General features: G+C 46.8%; 1 protein-coding gene across 2 annotated transcripts in view; it reads left to right on the top strand.

Annotated features, from left to right (window-relative positions):
* The window catches only part of ACP1 (acid phosphatase 1), a 32,845-nt gene extending 16,086 nt beyond the window's left edge, over positions 1 to 16,759 (top strand). For both annotated transcript variants that reach the window (XM_044291947.1, XM_044291946.1), the window contains exons 5-6: positions 15,529 to 15,634; positions 16,452 to 16,759. In XM_044291947.1, coding sequence (XP_044147882.1) covers positions 15,529 to 15,634; positions 16,452 to 16,529 — 184 coding nt within the window. In that variant the 3' untranslated portion in view covers positions 16,530 to 16,759. The remainder of the gene's footprint in view (positions 1 to 15,528; positions 15,635 to 16,451) is intronic.
* Positions 16,760 to 17,377: the final 618 nt, after the last annotated feature.

The raw sequence follows: 17,377 nt of genomic DNA, 5'->3' as shown, positions 1-17,377 counted from the left end.
TTGCTGCAGAGGGAACGCCGTGGGAACAAAACCCGTAAAACGGTGGAGGATGTGCTTTTTTTGGATTTTCCAATTCCATCCAATTTGGAATTTTTTCACCCACTTCCAACTACACAGTATGCCATATTAAATGGAGGCATTAGAAAGTGCAACTTGCCTCCACCAGCTGTGTGAATGGAAAAATAAAGTTATGGCTCAACATAGGGAAGAAAAATAAAAATTCAGAAACGAAAAAACCTCTGGTTTGCTAAGGGTTAAGACAAGCAAAGCCATTTAATAGGTTGCCGACCTAGGACGAGAATGCTCGTCCTAACTAGCTGGTACTTAACGCCTTAGGAAGAGCATACTTGTCCTAGGGTTAACCGTCTGCCCCATACGCGCTGCTGCGATCAGCAGCAGGGGCCCGGCTGTCAGTATCTGCCAGCATCGGTGAAAATAACGATGCCGGCGGATTAACTCCCTGTATGCCGTGGTCACGCTGACTGTGGCATACAGGCAGTTTGTGGCAGCTTGTACATCTCTATCGGGTCCCCGTGATGGGAACCGATGGTTGCTATGGCAGCCCTGATGCCTTGTACAGGCATCGGGGCTGCCAGCTACGGAAGCCCGAGAGATTCAGCCCCAGGGCTGGGTCTCCTAGGCAACTGTCACTGTCTTACAGTGTAAGGCACTGACAGTTCAATACAGCACAATACAGATGTATTGAAACAGGGATCATACCCTGAAATGTTGAAGTCCCAGAGTGGGACAAAAATGAAAAATAATAAAAGTGATACAAGTGTTTTTAACAATAAAAATAAATAAATTAAACTTTCAATTGAATTTTTTTTTTTTTCTATTTTGTTACCATTTTATGTCTCTTTTTAAAAAGAGACCTAAAATTGTAAAAAATGGAAAAATAAACACATTTGGTATCGCTGCGTCCGTAACAACCTGCTCTATAAAAATATCCCATGATCCACCCTGTTTGGTCAACACTGAAAAAAAAAAATGCTAAAAGCTTGTGTGTTTTTTTTATTTTTTTTTGTTCTTTTTTTCACAAAGTGTAATACCAAGCGATCAAAAAGTCATATGTACCCAAAATTAATACCAATCAAGCCGTCATCTCATCTCGCAAAAAACGAGTCTCTACAATCGGCCCAAAAATAGATATTGCTTTCAGAAAATGGAGACATAAAAACATCATATTTATTTGGTTTAAAAAATGCTTTTATTGTTTATAACCAAAATAAATAAATACATATTGGGTATCGGCTTGTTCGTAACAACCTGTTCTATAAAAATATCACATGAGGTAACCTGTCTGGTGAACACTGTAAAAAAAAAAAAAAAAGTGCCAAAAAATTAATTTTGTCCCCATACATCACAAAAAGTGTAATACCAAACGATCAAAAATTAGTATGTACCCCAAAATAGTAACAATCAAACCATCATTTCATCCCGCAAAAAAAAATTGGACCCTAACTAAGGGTACTTTCACACTAGCGTTAAAGTTTTCCGGTATTGAGTTCCGTCGCAGGTGCTCAATACCAGGGAAAAACTGATCAGTTTTAGCCTAATGCATTCTGAATGGAGAGCATTCCGTTCAGGATGTCTTCAGTTCAGTCACTACGGTATTTGGCTGGAGGAAATACCTCAGCATGCTGCTGTATTTTCTCCGTCCAAAACTCCAGAACACATGCCGGATCCGGCATTATCTTCCATTGAAATGCATTAATACCAAGTGTTCTGGCAAAAGGGATCCGGTTTTCTGGTCTGCGCATGTGCAGACCTTTAAAAATGCAAAAATAAATAAATACCCCTCAGTGCAGCCCTCGCCTTCGCAAGGCGCACAAACCAGGAGCAGGCTTCCTAGCAAGCGTCCCAGATCAGGTCACCATTCCTCTTCTGACGCCTCTGCATCTCCTCTCCCCCCCCCCCCCCCCCCCCCCTTCCGGTTCCCGGTCTCGGACGTCCTGGCTTGGAACCAACCAGGTTTACGCTTCATTGTTCCAAAGCAATTAGACCTGCTCTACCCCTTTCCAACTGATTGTGTGGAAAAATGGGCCTCGCCTCCGAAGGTAGACCCACCGGTTGCTCGTCTCGCAAAAAATACGACTATTCCGGTGGGAGATGGCTCCTCTCTCCAGGACCCAGTGGATCGGCGGATTGACTCGCTATCTAAGTCGGTCTTTGCAGCCAGTGGTTCAGCCTTACGTCCGATCTTCGCATCGGCATGGGTAGCCAAGGCAGTTTGAACTCCAGTCCTTGGCGGTACAAACTGCCCAGGCAGGAAAGTAGCTCTGCGAAGCGGCTTTGGACACGGGGACGTCTCCTTTTTCAGAAAATGTGGCGAACTCCTATTTCGGACGTTTGGGCACGAGAGTTAGTGACATCAGGATACAAGATAGAATTCAAATCTATCCCACCCAACCGTTTTTTTCCTCTTTTAGCCACCCAAGGGTCCAGTTCGGGCGGCTACTTTTTTCCAAGCAGTTCAGTCCCTCCTCATACTGGGGTGATAATTCCGGTCCCCTTACAAGAGAGATTTACAGGTTTCTATTCAAACCTTTTTGTAGTACCCAAAAAGGAAGGCGATGCCCGCCCCATGCTGGACCTCAAGATGGTCAACCGCTTCCTCCGCATTCAACGATTCAGGATTGAGTCACTCCGCTCCGTGATTGCCTCATTGGTGCAGGGGGAGCTCATGGCGTCGATGGATATCAAAGACGATTACTTACACATTCCCATCGCATCCGCTCATCAACGTTTTCTTTGTTTTGCTATTCATTCGTGTCACTACCAGTTCGTCGCCCTGCCATTCGGCCTAGCGACAGCTCCGAGAGTGTTCACAAAGGTACTTGCCCCCCTCCTGGGTCTCCTGCGCTACAGGGGCATTACTTTCCTCCCATATCTAGACGACATCTTGATCAAAGCGTCTCCCAATGCGAGGAGAGTCTTTAGATCACTTTGACCACTCTGTCCCACTTCGGTTGGATAGTCAATCAACGGAAATCGTGCTGGTCTCCCACCACACAAATCAGGTTTCTGGGCGTGATACTAGACTCAGGTGCAGCCGTAGTACAGCTATCTATACGCATATTACTCCAACGCCGCAATCCATCTATCCGCAATTGCATGTGGGTGCTTTGCATGATGGTGGCCTCCTTCGAAGCTATTCCCTTCGCTCAATTTCACACAAGGTATTTTCAACGAGCCATTTTGTCATCTTGGGACAAATCACTGAATTCTCTGGATCGCCGGATTAGGCTGTCCCTCCACACTCGTACAGCGCTCAGTTGGTGGACAGAGTCTGCGCATCTGTTGGCGGGGAAATCCTTACTTCCAGTGATATGGACGATCATTACAACCGACACCAGTCTTAGCGGTTGGGGCAGAGTTCTCGCCACACGGAATGTCTCCATTGGAGTCCAAACTTCCCATCATATTGGAACTCCGGGCCATTTATCTCTCCCTTATCCATTGGACTCCACTTCTGCAGGGTCGTCCGATCAGGATACAATCTGACAATGCAACAGCTATGGCCTACATCAGCCACCAAGGTGGGACTCAGTCTCGCAGTGATGCAGGAGTCCGCAAAGATTTTACAGTGGGCGGTGTCCCATGTTCCGATGATTTCGACAGTCTTCATCCCGGGAGTGGACAACTGGACGGCAGACTTTCTCAGCCGGACAACAGTGGACCCGGGGGAGTGGTCCCTCCATCTGGAGGTGTTCGAGACCATCTGCCTCAGGTGGGGACGTCTGGAAGTGGACCTGATGGCGTCCAGGTTCAATCACAAGCTCCCGTGCTTCCGCTCTCGCGCAAGGGATCCAACGGCATACGACGTGGACGCTCTCGTGGCACCTTGGGACATCTTCGCGTTCCTTTACGTGTTTCCACCGTTACCAATTCTAACTCTGATCCTACGCAGAATCAGGAAGGAAGGCATCAAGACGACAATACTGATCGCCCAGACTGGCCTTGACGAGCTTTGTACTCAGAACTCATTCTTCTGCTAGGAGATGCTTCGTGGCCTCTGTCACTCAGAACCGATCTGCTCTCCCAGGGCCCTGTCTTCCATCAGAATTTAGATACGCTACGTTTAACGGTGTGGCTGTTGAAACCTTTCTGCTGAAACATAGAGGTTTTTCTAAAGCGGTCATTCGAACCATGATTAGGGCCAGGAAACCTTCCACTTCTAGGATTCACTGCCGGACCTGGAAATCCTTCTTGCTATTCTGCGAGGAACGGGCTCTTCCTTCCAGTCGTTTTTCCCTTCCTTGGTTCTAGCGTTCCTTCAGTCAGGATTGGACCTAGGCATGGCTCTCAGTTCCCTCAAAGGGCAGGTCTCAGCCCTGTCCATTTTTTTTTTTTCCAACGTACTCTAGCCGTCCTAGGTCCGGTCAAGACTTTCTTGCAAGGAGTAGCTCGCACCCTACCCCCATATCTGCCTCCAGTTGCACTCTTGGGATCTAAACCTGGTTCTCGGTTCGCTCCTGGCAGCGCCGTTCGAACCTCTGAGTGAAGTTTCTGTCCGTCTACTTTCATGGAAAGTGGCCTTTTTAGTGGCCATTACTTCTATTCAACGGGTTTCGGAGCTGGCAGCTCTCTCCTACAAGGAACCCTTTTTGGTGTTTCACCAAGACAAGGTGGTTCTTCGTCCAGTGCCATCTTTCTTACCAAAGGTTGTTTCTGCCTTTCATGTGAACAAGGACATTGTTTTGCCCTCAACCTTCACATCCACAGGAGGTCTCTCTCCATTGTAAGAGCGTAGTACGGGCCTTGAAGATGTATCTGTCTGTGGTGGCTCCCTTCAGATGCACTGACGCTCTGTTAGTTATCTCGGAAGGCCCTCGTAAAGGTTTGGCGGCTTCAAAGGGGACTATTGCTCGGTGGATTCGCTCGTCCATTGCCGAGGTTTATCGTTACAGGGGCAAGGTTCCTCCGCCCGGGATCACGGCTCACTCTACCAGAGCGGTCGGGGCTTCTTGGGCACACCTTTCAGTTGTGTAAGGCAGCGACTTGGTCCTCTCTACACACCTTTTACTAAATTTTGCCGAGTGCATTCCTTGGCCTTGGCGGATGCTTCTCTCGGCCGCAGGGTTCTGCAGGCCGCAGTACAGTAACTTCCATAGAGAGTTGGTTTGGGAGTATTTGTTTCCCACCCCGGGGACTGCTTTAGGATGTCCCACGGTCCTGTGTCCCCCAATGATATGAGCGAGAAAACGAGATTTTTGTGAACTCACCTGTAAAATCTCTTTCTTGCTTGATTCATTGGGGGACACAGAACCCACCCACATATAGTTGTAAGGCACGTGGGGTCTCTGTTTTGCCAATTGGGACCTTGTGTTTGGTTCGGTCTCATGGCTGTGTTCAGCTTTCTGTTGATTTTCACTTTATTCTGGTCTCTCCTACTGCTGGAGCACAAACTGATATGCTCTCCAGGCTGGTAGGGGTATAGCCTGCAGGGGAGGAGCTAACAGTTTTCAGCCTAGTGTCTCCTCCTATTGGCAGTAGCAAGCTATACCCACGGTCCTGTGTCCCCCAATGAATCAAGCGAGAGAGAATTACAGATGAGTTCACAAAAGTCTTGTTATGATGTATCACTATCTGCCTTAAAAGCAGAGAAATTGTAAAAAAAATGAAATAGCAAATTTTTTCATTTTTGTAAATTTGGGATTTTTTTTAATAAATAAAGGTGAATTATATCGACTAAAATGTTTCTCTATCATGAAGTACAATGTGTCGCGAGAAAACAATCTCAGAATGGCTTGGATAAGTAAAAGCATTCCGAAGTTATCACCACATAAAGTGACATATATGTCAAGTTTAAAAAAAAAACAGCCTGGTCCTTAACCCCTTAGGGACGCATGACGTTCCGGTACGGCATGTTTCCTGAGTCCTTAAGGACCCATGACGTACTGGTACGTCATGGGTTTAAACCGCGATTGCGGCGGGGGTTAATCGGAACAGGATGCCCGCTGAAATCATTCAGCGGACATCCTGTCACAACACCGGGAAGACCTGCGGTTTGGGGAAAAACTTAAATTTCCCCAAATAAAGTTAAAAAAAAATTGGTAAAAAATAGAGGGTGGGGGGGGGGGGGGGGGGAGTATACATATCACCGCGTCTGTATCGACCGGCTCTTAAACATATCACATGATTTAACCCCTCAGATGAACACCGTAAAAAATAAAAACTGTGCTAAATAAACAATTTTTTTGTCACCTTAGATCACAAAAAGTACAACAGCAAGCCATCAAAAAGGCGTTTGCCCACCAAAATAGTACCAATCTAACCGTCACCTCATCCCGCAAAAAATGAGCCCCTACCTGAGACAATCGCTACAAAAACAGAAAAAACTCTGGCTCTCAGAATATGGAGACACTGAAACATGATTTTTTATTTTATTTTTTCAAAAATATTATTGTGTAAAACGTGCATAAATAAAAAAAAAAAATATACATATTGGGTATCGCCGCGTCCGTATCGACCGGCTCTATAAAAATATCACATGACCTAACCCCTCAGATGAACACAGTAAAAAATCTAAAATAAAAACTGTGCTAAACCATTTTTTTTGTCACCTTGCATCACAAAAAGTGTAATGGCAAGCGGTCAAAAAGTCACACGCACCCCAAAATAGTGCCAATAAAACCGTCATCTCATCCCGGAAAAATCATACCCTACCCAAGGTAATCGCTCAAAAACTGAAAAAATTATGGCTCTCAGACTATGGAAACACTAAAACATGATATTATTTTTATTTTATTTTTTGCTTCAAAAATGAAATCATTGTGTAAAACTTAAACGGGAATAGAACACAGCGGCACTGCAAGCGACAGGTCGGAGCTCCGGTCCTTAGTGCTGGCTAAAGTAACAGCAATGTAGCTAATCTGCTTCATATGTGGTGCTCAGCATAGAGACGGAAGGCGGTATCAATCGTGACAATGTAGCGAAGGTAAAAGAAGTATGCGGCACTCACCGAGGCATATGAATCTGTATCTTTTTATTCAGTCCTCAACATCGGACGAACAGGTGGGGTTATGAGGCGGACACGCTCCTGCAGATGAATGGCGGCTACGGCCGTTTGCGCAATGTGTTGCGCTTCTTCTGGCCGCTCATCGTCAAGGCGCAATACTGCGCCATATATAAGCGACGCCCATCAGCCGGCATCATGTGCAGCAGCTGTGCGCCGTCAGTAAGTGACGTAAAAACATGTCAATGTGGTAGAGGGGGAAGGAGGAACATACCAAAATATAAACAGAAAAGCAAAAGCAAGGTTAACAAATCCGGCAGCAATAACTTATCATACAGGCAGAAGTCATTCCTATGGACAACAATTTTAAATTAAAACAGCACGGGTGTAGAGAGGACAGAATCCGAAGGGGTAAATCTCTAAAAGGGTCATGGGATCCATTAATGACACAACAAACCCCCCACTTTGGCTATATTTTTAAATGCCCCACTCTTAAAGGAATACGGACATGTCATTCCTATCGTTTAGTCCTGCAGCGCCGGTGGCTTTGGTACGGAGAATCCACCTTGCTTCCCTCTGCAGGAGTAGCCGGTGACGATCCCCTCCCCTAGGGATGGGTCGGACCTGTTCCACTCCCGCAAAGGAAAGACAACGGGGATGACCGTCATGCGCGTCCCTGACATGATCGATCAGGCGGGGACATCCTCTACCTGAACGAATGGAATTCACGTGCTCCCGTATCCGTTCAAAGAGCGGGCGAATGGTTTTACCGATGTAGTACCTATTGCAAGGGCAAAACACGGCATACACAACGTATGGCGTGCGACATGTTATGAAGTCCCGTACCGTGTGCTGAACCCCTCCTATCAGCAGCCATTTACTGCACGTATTTAATGCGCAAAAGGAGCAATGCCCACATTTATAATTGCCCTCAGGTTTTTTGCTGGTGAGCCATGTCTCCACCTTGGGTGTGCAGAATACACTGCTCACCAATTTGTCCTTGAGGGTTGCGCATTTTTTAAAAGTAACCAATGGTCGCTGACTGGAGAGGTCACTTAAGGCTGGATCTCCCTTAAGAAGGTCCCAAGCTGGACTGTACTTAAAATCAAAAGCGAAACTGGGTGGTTCAATGTTTCTATTCCTTTCCACCAGCAATGTGTTACGGTCAAGTGCGGCAGCCTTACGTAGGGCTGCCGAGACTACTCCCGGCGGGTAACCCCGATCCACGAGTCGATGACTTAGATCATTAGCTTGCCTGTGGAAGCCTTCCTCAGTATCATTAATCCTCCTAAGCCGGACGAATTGTCCGTATGGGACGGCTTTCTTGACTGAGGGTGGATGATAACTGGTCTGGTGAAGCAGCGAGTTAGTCGCAGTGGGCTTGCGAAAGCCCGTGGTGTGTAATACGCCATCCTTGACTGTCACACGCACATCCAGGAAGTCTAGCGACTCGCCCCCAAAATTGAGGGTGAATCGCATATTCATCCTGTTGTGCGTGTTAAGGTGCTCCACAAAATTGCGGCACGACTCCTCGCTGCCTGACCAGACCAGAAAAATGTCGTCCATATAACGTAAGAATAAATGCATGAACCGCAGGAAGGGGTTACCCACCGAGAATATATATGTATCTTCAAATACCGCCAGGTACAGGTTCGCAAACGTGCACGACGCGGGCGTGCCCATTGCGGTACCTAGTACCTGGCAGTACCATTGACCGTCGAACTGGAACACTTACATAAATGGGAAAAAAAAAAAAAAAAAGTATACAAATTAGGTATTGCCGCATCCGTGAAAACCTGGTCTATAAAAATATCACATGATCTAACCTGTCAGATGAATGTTGTAAATAATAAAAACTGTGCCAAAAAAGCTATTTCTTGTTATCTTGCCTCACAAAAAGTGTAATATAGAGCAACCAAAAATCATATGTACCCTAAACTAGTACCAACAATACTGCTGGCATCCTATCCCGTAGTTTCTGAAATGGGGCCACATTTTTGGAGTTTCTACTCTAGGGGTGCATCAGGGGGGCTTCAAATGGGACATTTCCTCCTCCGGTGGCTGCGCCATATTGGTGTCAGTTAGCGCCTTCCCGTACTTTCCTGTGGTTTTCTTAGATTTGCTCCCCATCTGGACAACGTAACAGTTCATCGACCGGTGGTGTAGTTAGGCAGTAATGCGATGGTCCGGTCTGTGACTCTGCCCAAACCGTTTGTAGGGGATTTATGTGGAAAGCGGTGTCTTTCGGAGCAGAGCTCTTAGTGTGCGCTTCTCACCAGGCCGGAACCGGTAGCCGAGAGGAGTATTTCATTGAGAACTTCTCCGACGGAACTAGGGAGTTGAGGCTGGGAATGTGAGAACCATGAGGAGCTGAGAGGTCATAAATTAATCTTTTTTTTATTGGTAAATTTTTTGGTGACTATGCCGATAGCGTTTATCCTCCAGTAATCAAAGGGAATGCTCGAGAAAGGGCCGATGAGAAAACCCTTCTCCAGTTCCGCCTGGACCAGAGGACCCACCGAAGCGGCATTGCAAATGGCGGACCTGAGGTTGAGGCCTTCCCAAGATGACTGAGGAAGGGCCACGAGACCAGTGTGGAATCCTTCCTTAAAACCGTTGATGATGAAGTGAACCTGGTGGGGGTTGTGATGGTCGCGGAGAAGTGCGGCTAGTAGGTCCACGTTGACCACGCCTAGTCACTTGTTTCTGGCCGATCTGTTTGGGCAAACCGACAGGGGGTGGGCCCTGAAACAAGTGGAGCAGACGTGGAGTGCTCTGCACTGATTGTAGTTGCAGGTTGCAAAATTGTAATTGTTGCATACCTATTTCCTAGGAAAACTATGGGGCCACCCAGCTTGTCCATGCCCGAGTTGTGTCTAGGCTGGGACCCAGAGGTGCCTGCCACAGACCTAGGCAGGGATGATGGAAGGCTGGGATTTGGACACCAGTCTGAGGCATGCAGAATGGATTGGCATGACGAGCAAGCGGGGGCTTTGAGACCGGCGAAATGTCCGCAAAACAGCTCCATGTCCAGGGATGCCCAATTGGTGACCCGTTGGAACTGGGCGAGGGCCGCCGCGGCTTTGGCCGAGAAGGAGCGATGGTAGTCATAAAATGCGTACCCTCTGTACTTGTGCCCCAGATCCGTGACCCTGTACAGGTACAAATCCAGCTCCTTGCGCCTTTCGGGAAAGGCTGAAAGCCAGGACGAATTCTGGGATAGAAAGTTTCCTGTTCAATCAGGCATCCCTGGACCTGAGAACTATCGACACATTTTCGCAGTAGATGGCCCCATTTTCAACCGTGTAGTGGATGGCAATAAGCATGGCCTATTGAAATGAGTGACCTTGTGAGACTGTCAAGAATGTTTGTACTATTGTGGTTTAGTCCTGCATGCCTGCCGGGTTTGAGGCCTCCGACGATGAGAAGGGGCGTGGACGAGGAGCAGCCGGTGAAGGAGCCGATGCATGCCGTCTGCCGGGCCAGCCGGCCCCTGGAGTGCATCGGGCGAGGTGAGATGATAGAGGGGCGCGACAGGATTGGGATGCTTGGAGTGGTGGTGGGGTGATGAAGGTGGGAGGCGCTGGGTGATGAAGGGCGGTTAGTAGGAGGGACGGGGAGGCTGGAGCAGAACAACCCTCCCCCTGGCAACGTTGCTAGCGACTCTGGAAACCGGGACGGGGCTGGAGACGAGCCATGCGGGCGGCACGCCAATGCCTGGTCGGTGGGTGCTGTCACCATAGGTAGCCGAAGCTGGCGGCACCGTGGCTGCATTTTTAGGGGGACCATGAGGGGGACGTGAATCCACTTGAGGCCGGACGGCCTGCTGGATGAGACTAAGTGTGAGGAAGCGGCGTGGAGGAATGTCCGGCCGTACATACTTACCTGACAGGAGCCTCGTACGTGCAGGACTAGCGAAACGAAGTGCAAGCACAGAATAAACGCCAGCGTCGGATGACCGTGGGAGGGGAGCCTGTAAAGCCTACGCCCCTCCCGCAATCAGAGGCTGCAACAGCCTTGACAATATATGGGACGGGTATATTGCGGACATGCTACCGGCGATCTAGCCGTGCATTTCCGCATCTCTATAGGGTAAATAGAGGTGACAGTAAGGTGACTTGAGGTGAAAATCGGCAGGGTCCTTTAAGGTGTTAAGCCATGATTTATCAATGACCGGCGTGTGCTGCACCAGCCTTGATGGGGCCTGCACTGCCAGAGGAGGCATGTCCTTTATGATAAGACACGGGCTCAGTCCGGCAGTCCGTTAACCAGAAGCTTAGAGCAGCCGCAGAGTTCAGTCATTATTTAAACCAGTTTCTGACGCAAATAGTGATCTGTGCGCCAGGGCCAATGGCCCCGCCTACACCCCTTTTAAAAAAACTGGCAAGTGGGGTTTAAGCTGGGGTTTCATGTCTTTTAACAGTATAAAAAGACATGGGGAGAATTATAACTTTGCCCCTTAACCACTTCAGCCCCGCTAGCTGAAACCCCCTTCATGACCAGAGCACTTTTTACACTTCTGCACTACACTACTTTCACCGTTTATCGCTCGGTCATGCAACTTACCACCCAAATGAATTTTACCTCCTTTTCTTCTCACTAATAGAGCTTTCATTGGGTGGTATTTTATTGCTGCTGACATTTTTACTTTTTTTGTTATTAATCGAAATGTAATGATTTTTTTTGCAAAAAAATGACATTTTTCACTTTCAGCTGTAAAATTTTGCAAAAAAAACGACATCCATATATAAATTTTTCGCTAAATTTATAGTTCTACATGTCTTTGATAAAAAAAAAAATTTTTGGGCAAAAAAAAAAAATGGTTTGGGTAAAAGTTATAGCGTTTACAAACTATGGTACAAAAATGTGAATTTCCGCTTTTTGAAGCAGCTCTGACTTTCTTAGCACCTGTCATGTTTCCTGAGGTTCTACAATGCCCAGACAGTAGAAAAACCCCACAAATGACCCCATTTCGGAAAGTAGACACCCTAAGGTATTCGCTGATGGGCATAGTGAGTTCATAGAACTTTTTATTTTTTGTCACAAGTTAGCGGAAAATGATGATGATTTTTTCTTTTTATTTTTTTCTTACAAAGTCTCATATTCCACTAACTTGCGACAAAAAATAAAAAATTCTAGGAACTCGCCATGCCCCTCACGGAATACCTTGGGGTGTCTTCTTTCCAAAATGGGGTCACTTGTGGGGTAGTTATACTGCCCTGGCAATTTAGGGGCCCAAATGTGTGAGAAGAACTTTGCAATCAAAATGTGTAAAAAATGACCGGTGAAATCCGAAAGGTGCACTTTGGAATATGTGCCCCTTTGCCCACCTTGGCTGCAAAAAAGTGTGACACATCTGGTATCGCCATACTCAGGAGAAGTTGGGGAATGTGTTTTGGGGGGTCATTTTACATATACCCATGCTGGGTGAGAGAAATATCTTGGCAAAAGATAACTTTTCCCATTTTTTTTTTTTTTTTTTTTTTTTTTTTTTTTTTTTTATACAAAGTTGGAATTTGACCAAGATATTTTTCTCACCCAGCATGGGTATATGTAAAATGACACCCCAAAACACATTCCCCAACTTCTCCTGAGTACGGCGATACCAGATGTGTGACACTTTTTTGCAGTCTAGATGCGCAAAGGTGCACAAATTCCTTTTAGGAGGGCATTTTTAGACATTTGGATCACAGACTTCTTCTCACACTTTCGGGCCCCTAAAAAGCCAGGGCAGTATAAATACCCCACATGTGACCCCACTTTGGAAAGAAGACACCCCAAGGTATTCAATGAGGGGCCTGGCGAGTTCATAGAAATTTTTTTTTTTTTTTGCATAAGTTAGCGGAAATTGATTTTTTTTTTTTTTTTTTTTTTTTTTTTTTTTTTTCTCACAAAGTCTCCCTTTCCGCTAACTTAGGACAAAAATTTCAATCTTTCATGGACTCAATATGCCCCTCACGGAATACCTTGGGGTGTCTTCTTTCCGAAATGGGGTCACATGTGGGGTATTTATACTGCCCTGGCTTTTTAGGGGCCCTAAAGCGTGAGAAGAAGTCTGGAATATAAATGTCTAAAAATGTTTACGCATTTGGATTCCGTGAGGGGTATGGTGAGATCATGTGAGATTTTATTTTTTGACACAAGTTAGTGGAATATGAGACTTTGTAAGAAAAAACAAAAACAAACAAAAAATTTCCGCTAACTTGGGCCAAAAAAAGGTCTGAATGGAGCCTTACAAGGGGGGGTGATCAATGACAGGGGGGTGATCAATGACAGGGGGGTAATCACCCATATAGACTCCCTGATCACCCCCCCGTCATTGATCACCCCCCTGGTAAGGCTCCATTCAGACGTCCGTATGATTTTTACGGATCCATGGATCGGATCCGCAAAACACATGCGGACGTCTGAATGGAGCCTTACAGGGGGGTGATCAATGACAGGGGGTGATCAGGGAGTGTATATGGGTGATCACCCCTCTGTCATTGATCACCCCCCCTGTAAGGCTCCATTCAGACGTCCGTATAATTTTTACGGATCCATGGATACCAAAACATATGCGGACGTCTGAATGGAGCCCTACGGGGGGGTGATCAATGACAGGGGGTGATCAGGGAGTGTATATGGGTGATCACCCCTCTGTCATTGATCACCCCCTGTAAGGCTCCATTCAGACGTCCGCATGATTTTTACGGATACATGGATCGGATCCGCAAAACACATACGGACGTCTGAATGGAGCCTTACAGGGGGGTGATCAATGACAAGGGGGTGATCACCCCATATAGACTCCCTGATCACCCCCCTGTAAGGCTCCATTCAGACGTCCGCATGATTTTTACGGATCCATGGATACATGGATCGGATCCTTAAAACACATGCGGACGTCTGAATGGAGCCTTACAGGGGGGTGATCAATGACAGGCGGGTGATCACCCATATAGATTCCCTGATCACCCCCTGTCATTGATCACCCCCCTGTAAGGCTCCATTCAGACGTCCGCATGATTTTTACGGATCCATGGATACCAAAACACATGCGGACGTCTGAATGGAGCCCTACAGGGGGGTGATCAATGACAGGGGGTGATCAGGGAGTGTATATGGGTGATCACCCACCTGTCATTGATCACCCCCCTGTAAGGCTCCATTCAGACGTCTGCATGTGTTTTGCGGATCCGATCCATGTATCCATGGATCCGTAAAAATCATACGGACGTCTGAACGGAGCCTGACAGGGGGGTGATCAATGACAGGGGGGTGATCAATGACAGGGGGGTGATCAATGACAGGGGGGTGATCAATGACAGGGGGGTGATCAATGACAGGGGGGTGATCAATGACAGGGGGGTGATCAATGACAGGGGGGTGATCAATGACAGGGGGGTGATCAATGACAGGGGGGTGATCAATGACAGGGGGGTGATCAATGACAGGGGGGTGATCAGGGAGTTTATATGGGGTGATCAGGGGTTCATAAAGGGTTAATAAGTGACGGGGGGGGGGGGGTGTAGTGTAGTGTAGTGTTTGGTGCGACTTTACTGACCTACCTGTGTCCTCTGGTGGTCGATCCTAACAAAAGGGACCACCAGAGGACCAGGTAGGAGGTATATTAGACGCTGTTATCAAAACAGCGTCTAATATACCTGTTAGGGGTTAAAAAATTCGGATCTCCAGCCTGCCAGCGAGCGATCGCCGCTGGCATGCTGATGATCCACTCGCTTACCTTCCGTTCCTGTGAGCGCGCGCGCCTGTGTGCGCGCGTTCACTAGGAAATCTCGGCTCTCGCGGGAGGACGCGTATTTGCGTCCACCCAGAAGAGCAGGGCCGCCGGCAGGACGCAATCCTGCGTACGGCGGTCCTGTAGTGGTTAATGTGCATTAGTATTCACCCCCTGAAAGTCAGTACTTTGTGGCGCCACCTTTGCTGTCATTACAGTTGCAGGTCTCTTGGGTTATGTCGTCTTTAGCTTGCCACATCTAGACAATGGGGATATTGCCCATTCTTCCAGGTAAAAGTTAGATTGTCTGCATTGGTTTACAGCCTGCAGCAGCTGGGACCTCAGATTACACTGACCATTTAACCCCTCAGATGTTGTGGTCAATGGTAACCCCGGCATCTGGGAGGTTAGAGGGATTCTTCAGTGTCACCGTTGGGGTCGTCTGATGCACTCACAGCTCTTAAGAATGTATTTATTTTGCACAATGTATTTTTTCATTCCATTTGTAACAGTTTGGACTATTCTGATGGACAGTAAATTGCAAGGCATTGTAACGTGCTAAATTGAAACTTAAAGTGAAGGTTCATAAAGAAAGTGTCCTATTGTTTAAATGAAGTTTTATGGTTTAAAGATATTCAGGACTTTTTGTGTTTATCTTTTAAGGTTACGTTCACATCTGCGTTTTTACTTCAGGTTTTGAGATCCGGCAGAGGAGTTCAAAACCTGAATTAAAAGGATCCGTTCCATTAAGGCTACTTTCACACTTGCGTTTTTGCTGGATCCGGCAGGGATGAATTTAGATGGCTGAGTAACGTGCTTTGTGGATATTTTATTTTATTTTTTACAGCGACTTGAAACGTAAATGTAACAAAGTGCAAAACTGCAAAGCTAAAATCGAACTCCTTGGAAGCTACGACCCACAAAAGCGACTCATCATCGAAGATCCTTACTATGTAAGTTTTTCCAGGAATTAGTTTAAACATTAAAAGGGATTGTCCAACTTTTTTTAATTTCCACGTCTGCCTGCAGTACCAGTGGACAGATCCGTGCTCGCCTGTTCCCCCACATCTCCGTTCCGGTTGCCTTTGCTGGTCTTCTAGTCCTAGTTTGTAAACTTCCTGATGGACGGTGTCGCATGCACCGCATCAGCCAATGACTGGTGTTGGTGGTGACTTGTTCCCAAGTGGCACTACACTGCTGGGTCACGTGCCGCCTGGGGACACGTCATTGCTGAGGCCAGCCTCCAGTGACGCACGTGACCCCATCCATCTGGAAGTCCCATAGCGGTAAATGGAGATGTAGCCGTGCATGTGTGGTTCTCTGTACATTCACCAATATGGGACTTCTGAAAATAACTCTGCTCGTTCACTCGGCTATTATCGGAACTCTTTTATGAAGAGCACACCGCACATGCAGGCTCTATTCTGGAGATGGGAGTGATTTACAGATGTAGGACCTGCACCTATCTGACATGCTTGTAATTACACCTGCTCACCGTCAGCATCGCAGTGGCAAGCAGGTGTAATTACAAGAATCTCAGATGGGTGCAGGTCCTATTTCTAGACAATGAAGAGAAGGCTGGCTGACACGGCGCATGGCCTTCTCTTCAACCAGCAGATCGGCGGCGGTGCCAGGTGTCGGACCCCGCCAATGTGATATTGATGACCTCTCCTGAGGATAGGTCATCAATAAAAAATATCTCTGAAAACCCCTTTTAAATGCCCTGTATTTGTATAATAAATCTATTATTTTTTTTTTTTCCAATTGCAGGGCAGTGATGAAGATTTTGAGACCGTCTACCAGCAATGTCTTAGATGCTGTAAATCCTTTTTGGAAAAGTGCTCCTAGTATTCGACATAAGTAGTAATGTTGGAGCTGTGTACCCCGGCCGTATCTGTTGCATTATGACAGTGCATTAATCTTTTAGTCTTGTATTAAACAATGGAACAAGATGTTATCTATAATTTATACCATGACGTTAAAGCATTTCATGTCTGGATTTTCCAGAATGCACAAGATTTGTTTCGATCAGGCCCTGGTTTTATTCTGAAATGGGAAATAAAAACACTTTTACTTTAGCAGAAGCTGTTGTGCATTTTTGTTCCTCTTCATGTGTCAAGGGTTTCGGAACAGAAGGAAGACACTGGACACTTGTTACCTAATTACTTAAATTGACCTAGGCAGCTAGAACATAGATCTTTGAAGTGAGTCAGGTTAGGCTACTTTCACACTGGCGTTTTGTTTCCGTTTGTGAGATCCGTTCAGGGCTCTCACAGGCGGTCCACAACGGATCAGTTTTGCCCTAATGCATTCTGAATGGAAAAGGATCCACTCAGAATGCATCAGTTTGGCTCCGCTCCGTCTCCATTGCGCTTTGGAGGCGGACACCAAAACGCTGCCTGCAGCGTTTTGCTGTCCGCCTGACGAAGCAGAGCCAAACGGATCCGTCCTGGCACACATTGTAGGTCATTGTGGACGGATCCGTTTTGTGACACAATCTGGCATAATAGAATACTGATCTGTCCCCCATTAACTTTCAATGTTGTTCAAGACGAATCCGTCAGGTCTATAGAAGACCTAATACAACCAGATCCGTCCATGACGGAAGCTTTTTTGCAGATCCGCAAAAAAACGCTAGTGTGAAAGTAACCTTATCTAGGCTGTCTTATCTAAGAGCAGCATACACAGGATTTCTG

This window comes from Bufo gargarizans, chromosome 4 (genome assembly GCF_014858855.1).
Source record: "Bufo gargarizans isolate SCDJY-AF-19 chromosome 4, ASM1485885v1, whole genome shotgun sequence".
Classification (NCBI taxonomy): Eukaryota; Metazoa; Chordata; class Amphibia; order Anura; family Bufonidae; genus Bufo; species Bufo gargarizans.
The sequence above is the reverse complement of the archived record's forward strand: the minus strand, read 5'-3'. Positions and strand labels throughout refer to the sequence as shown.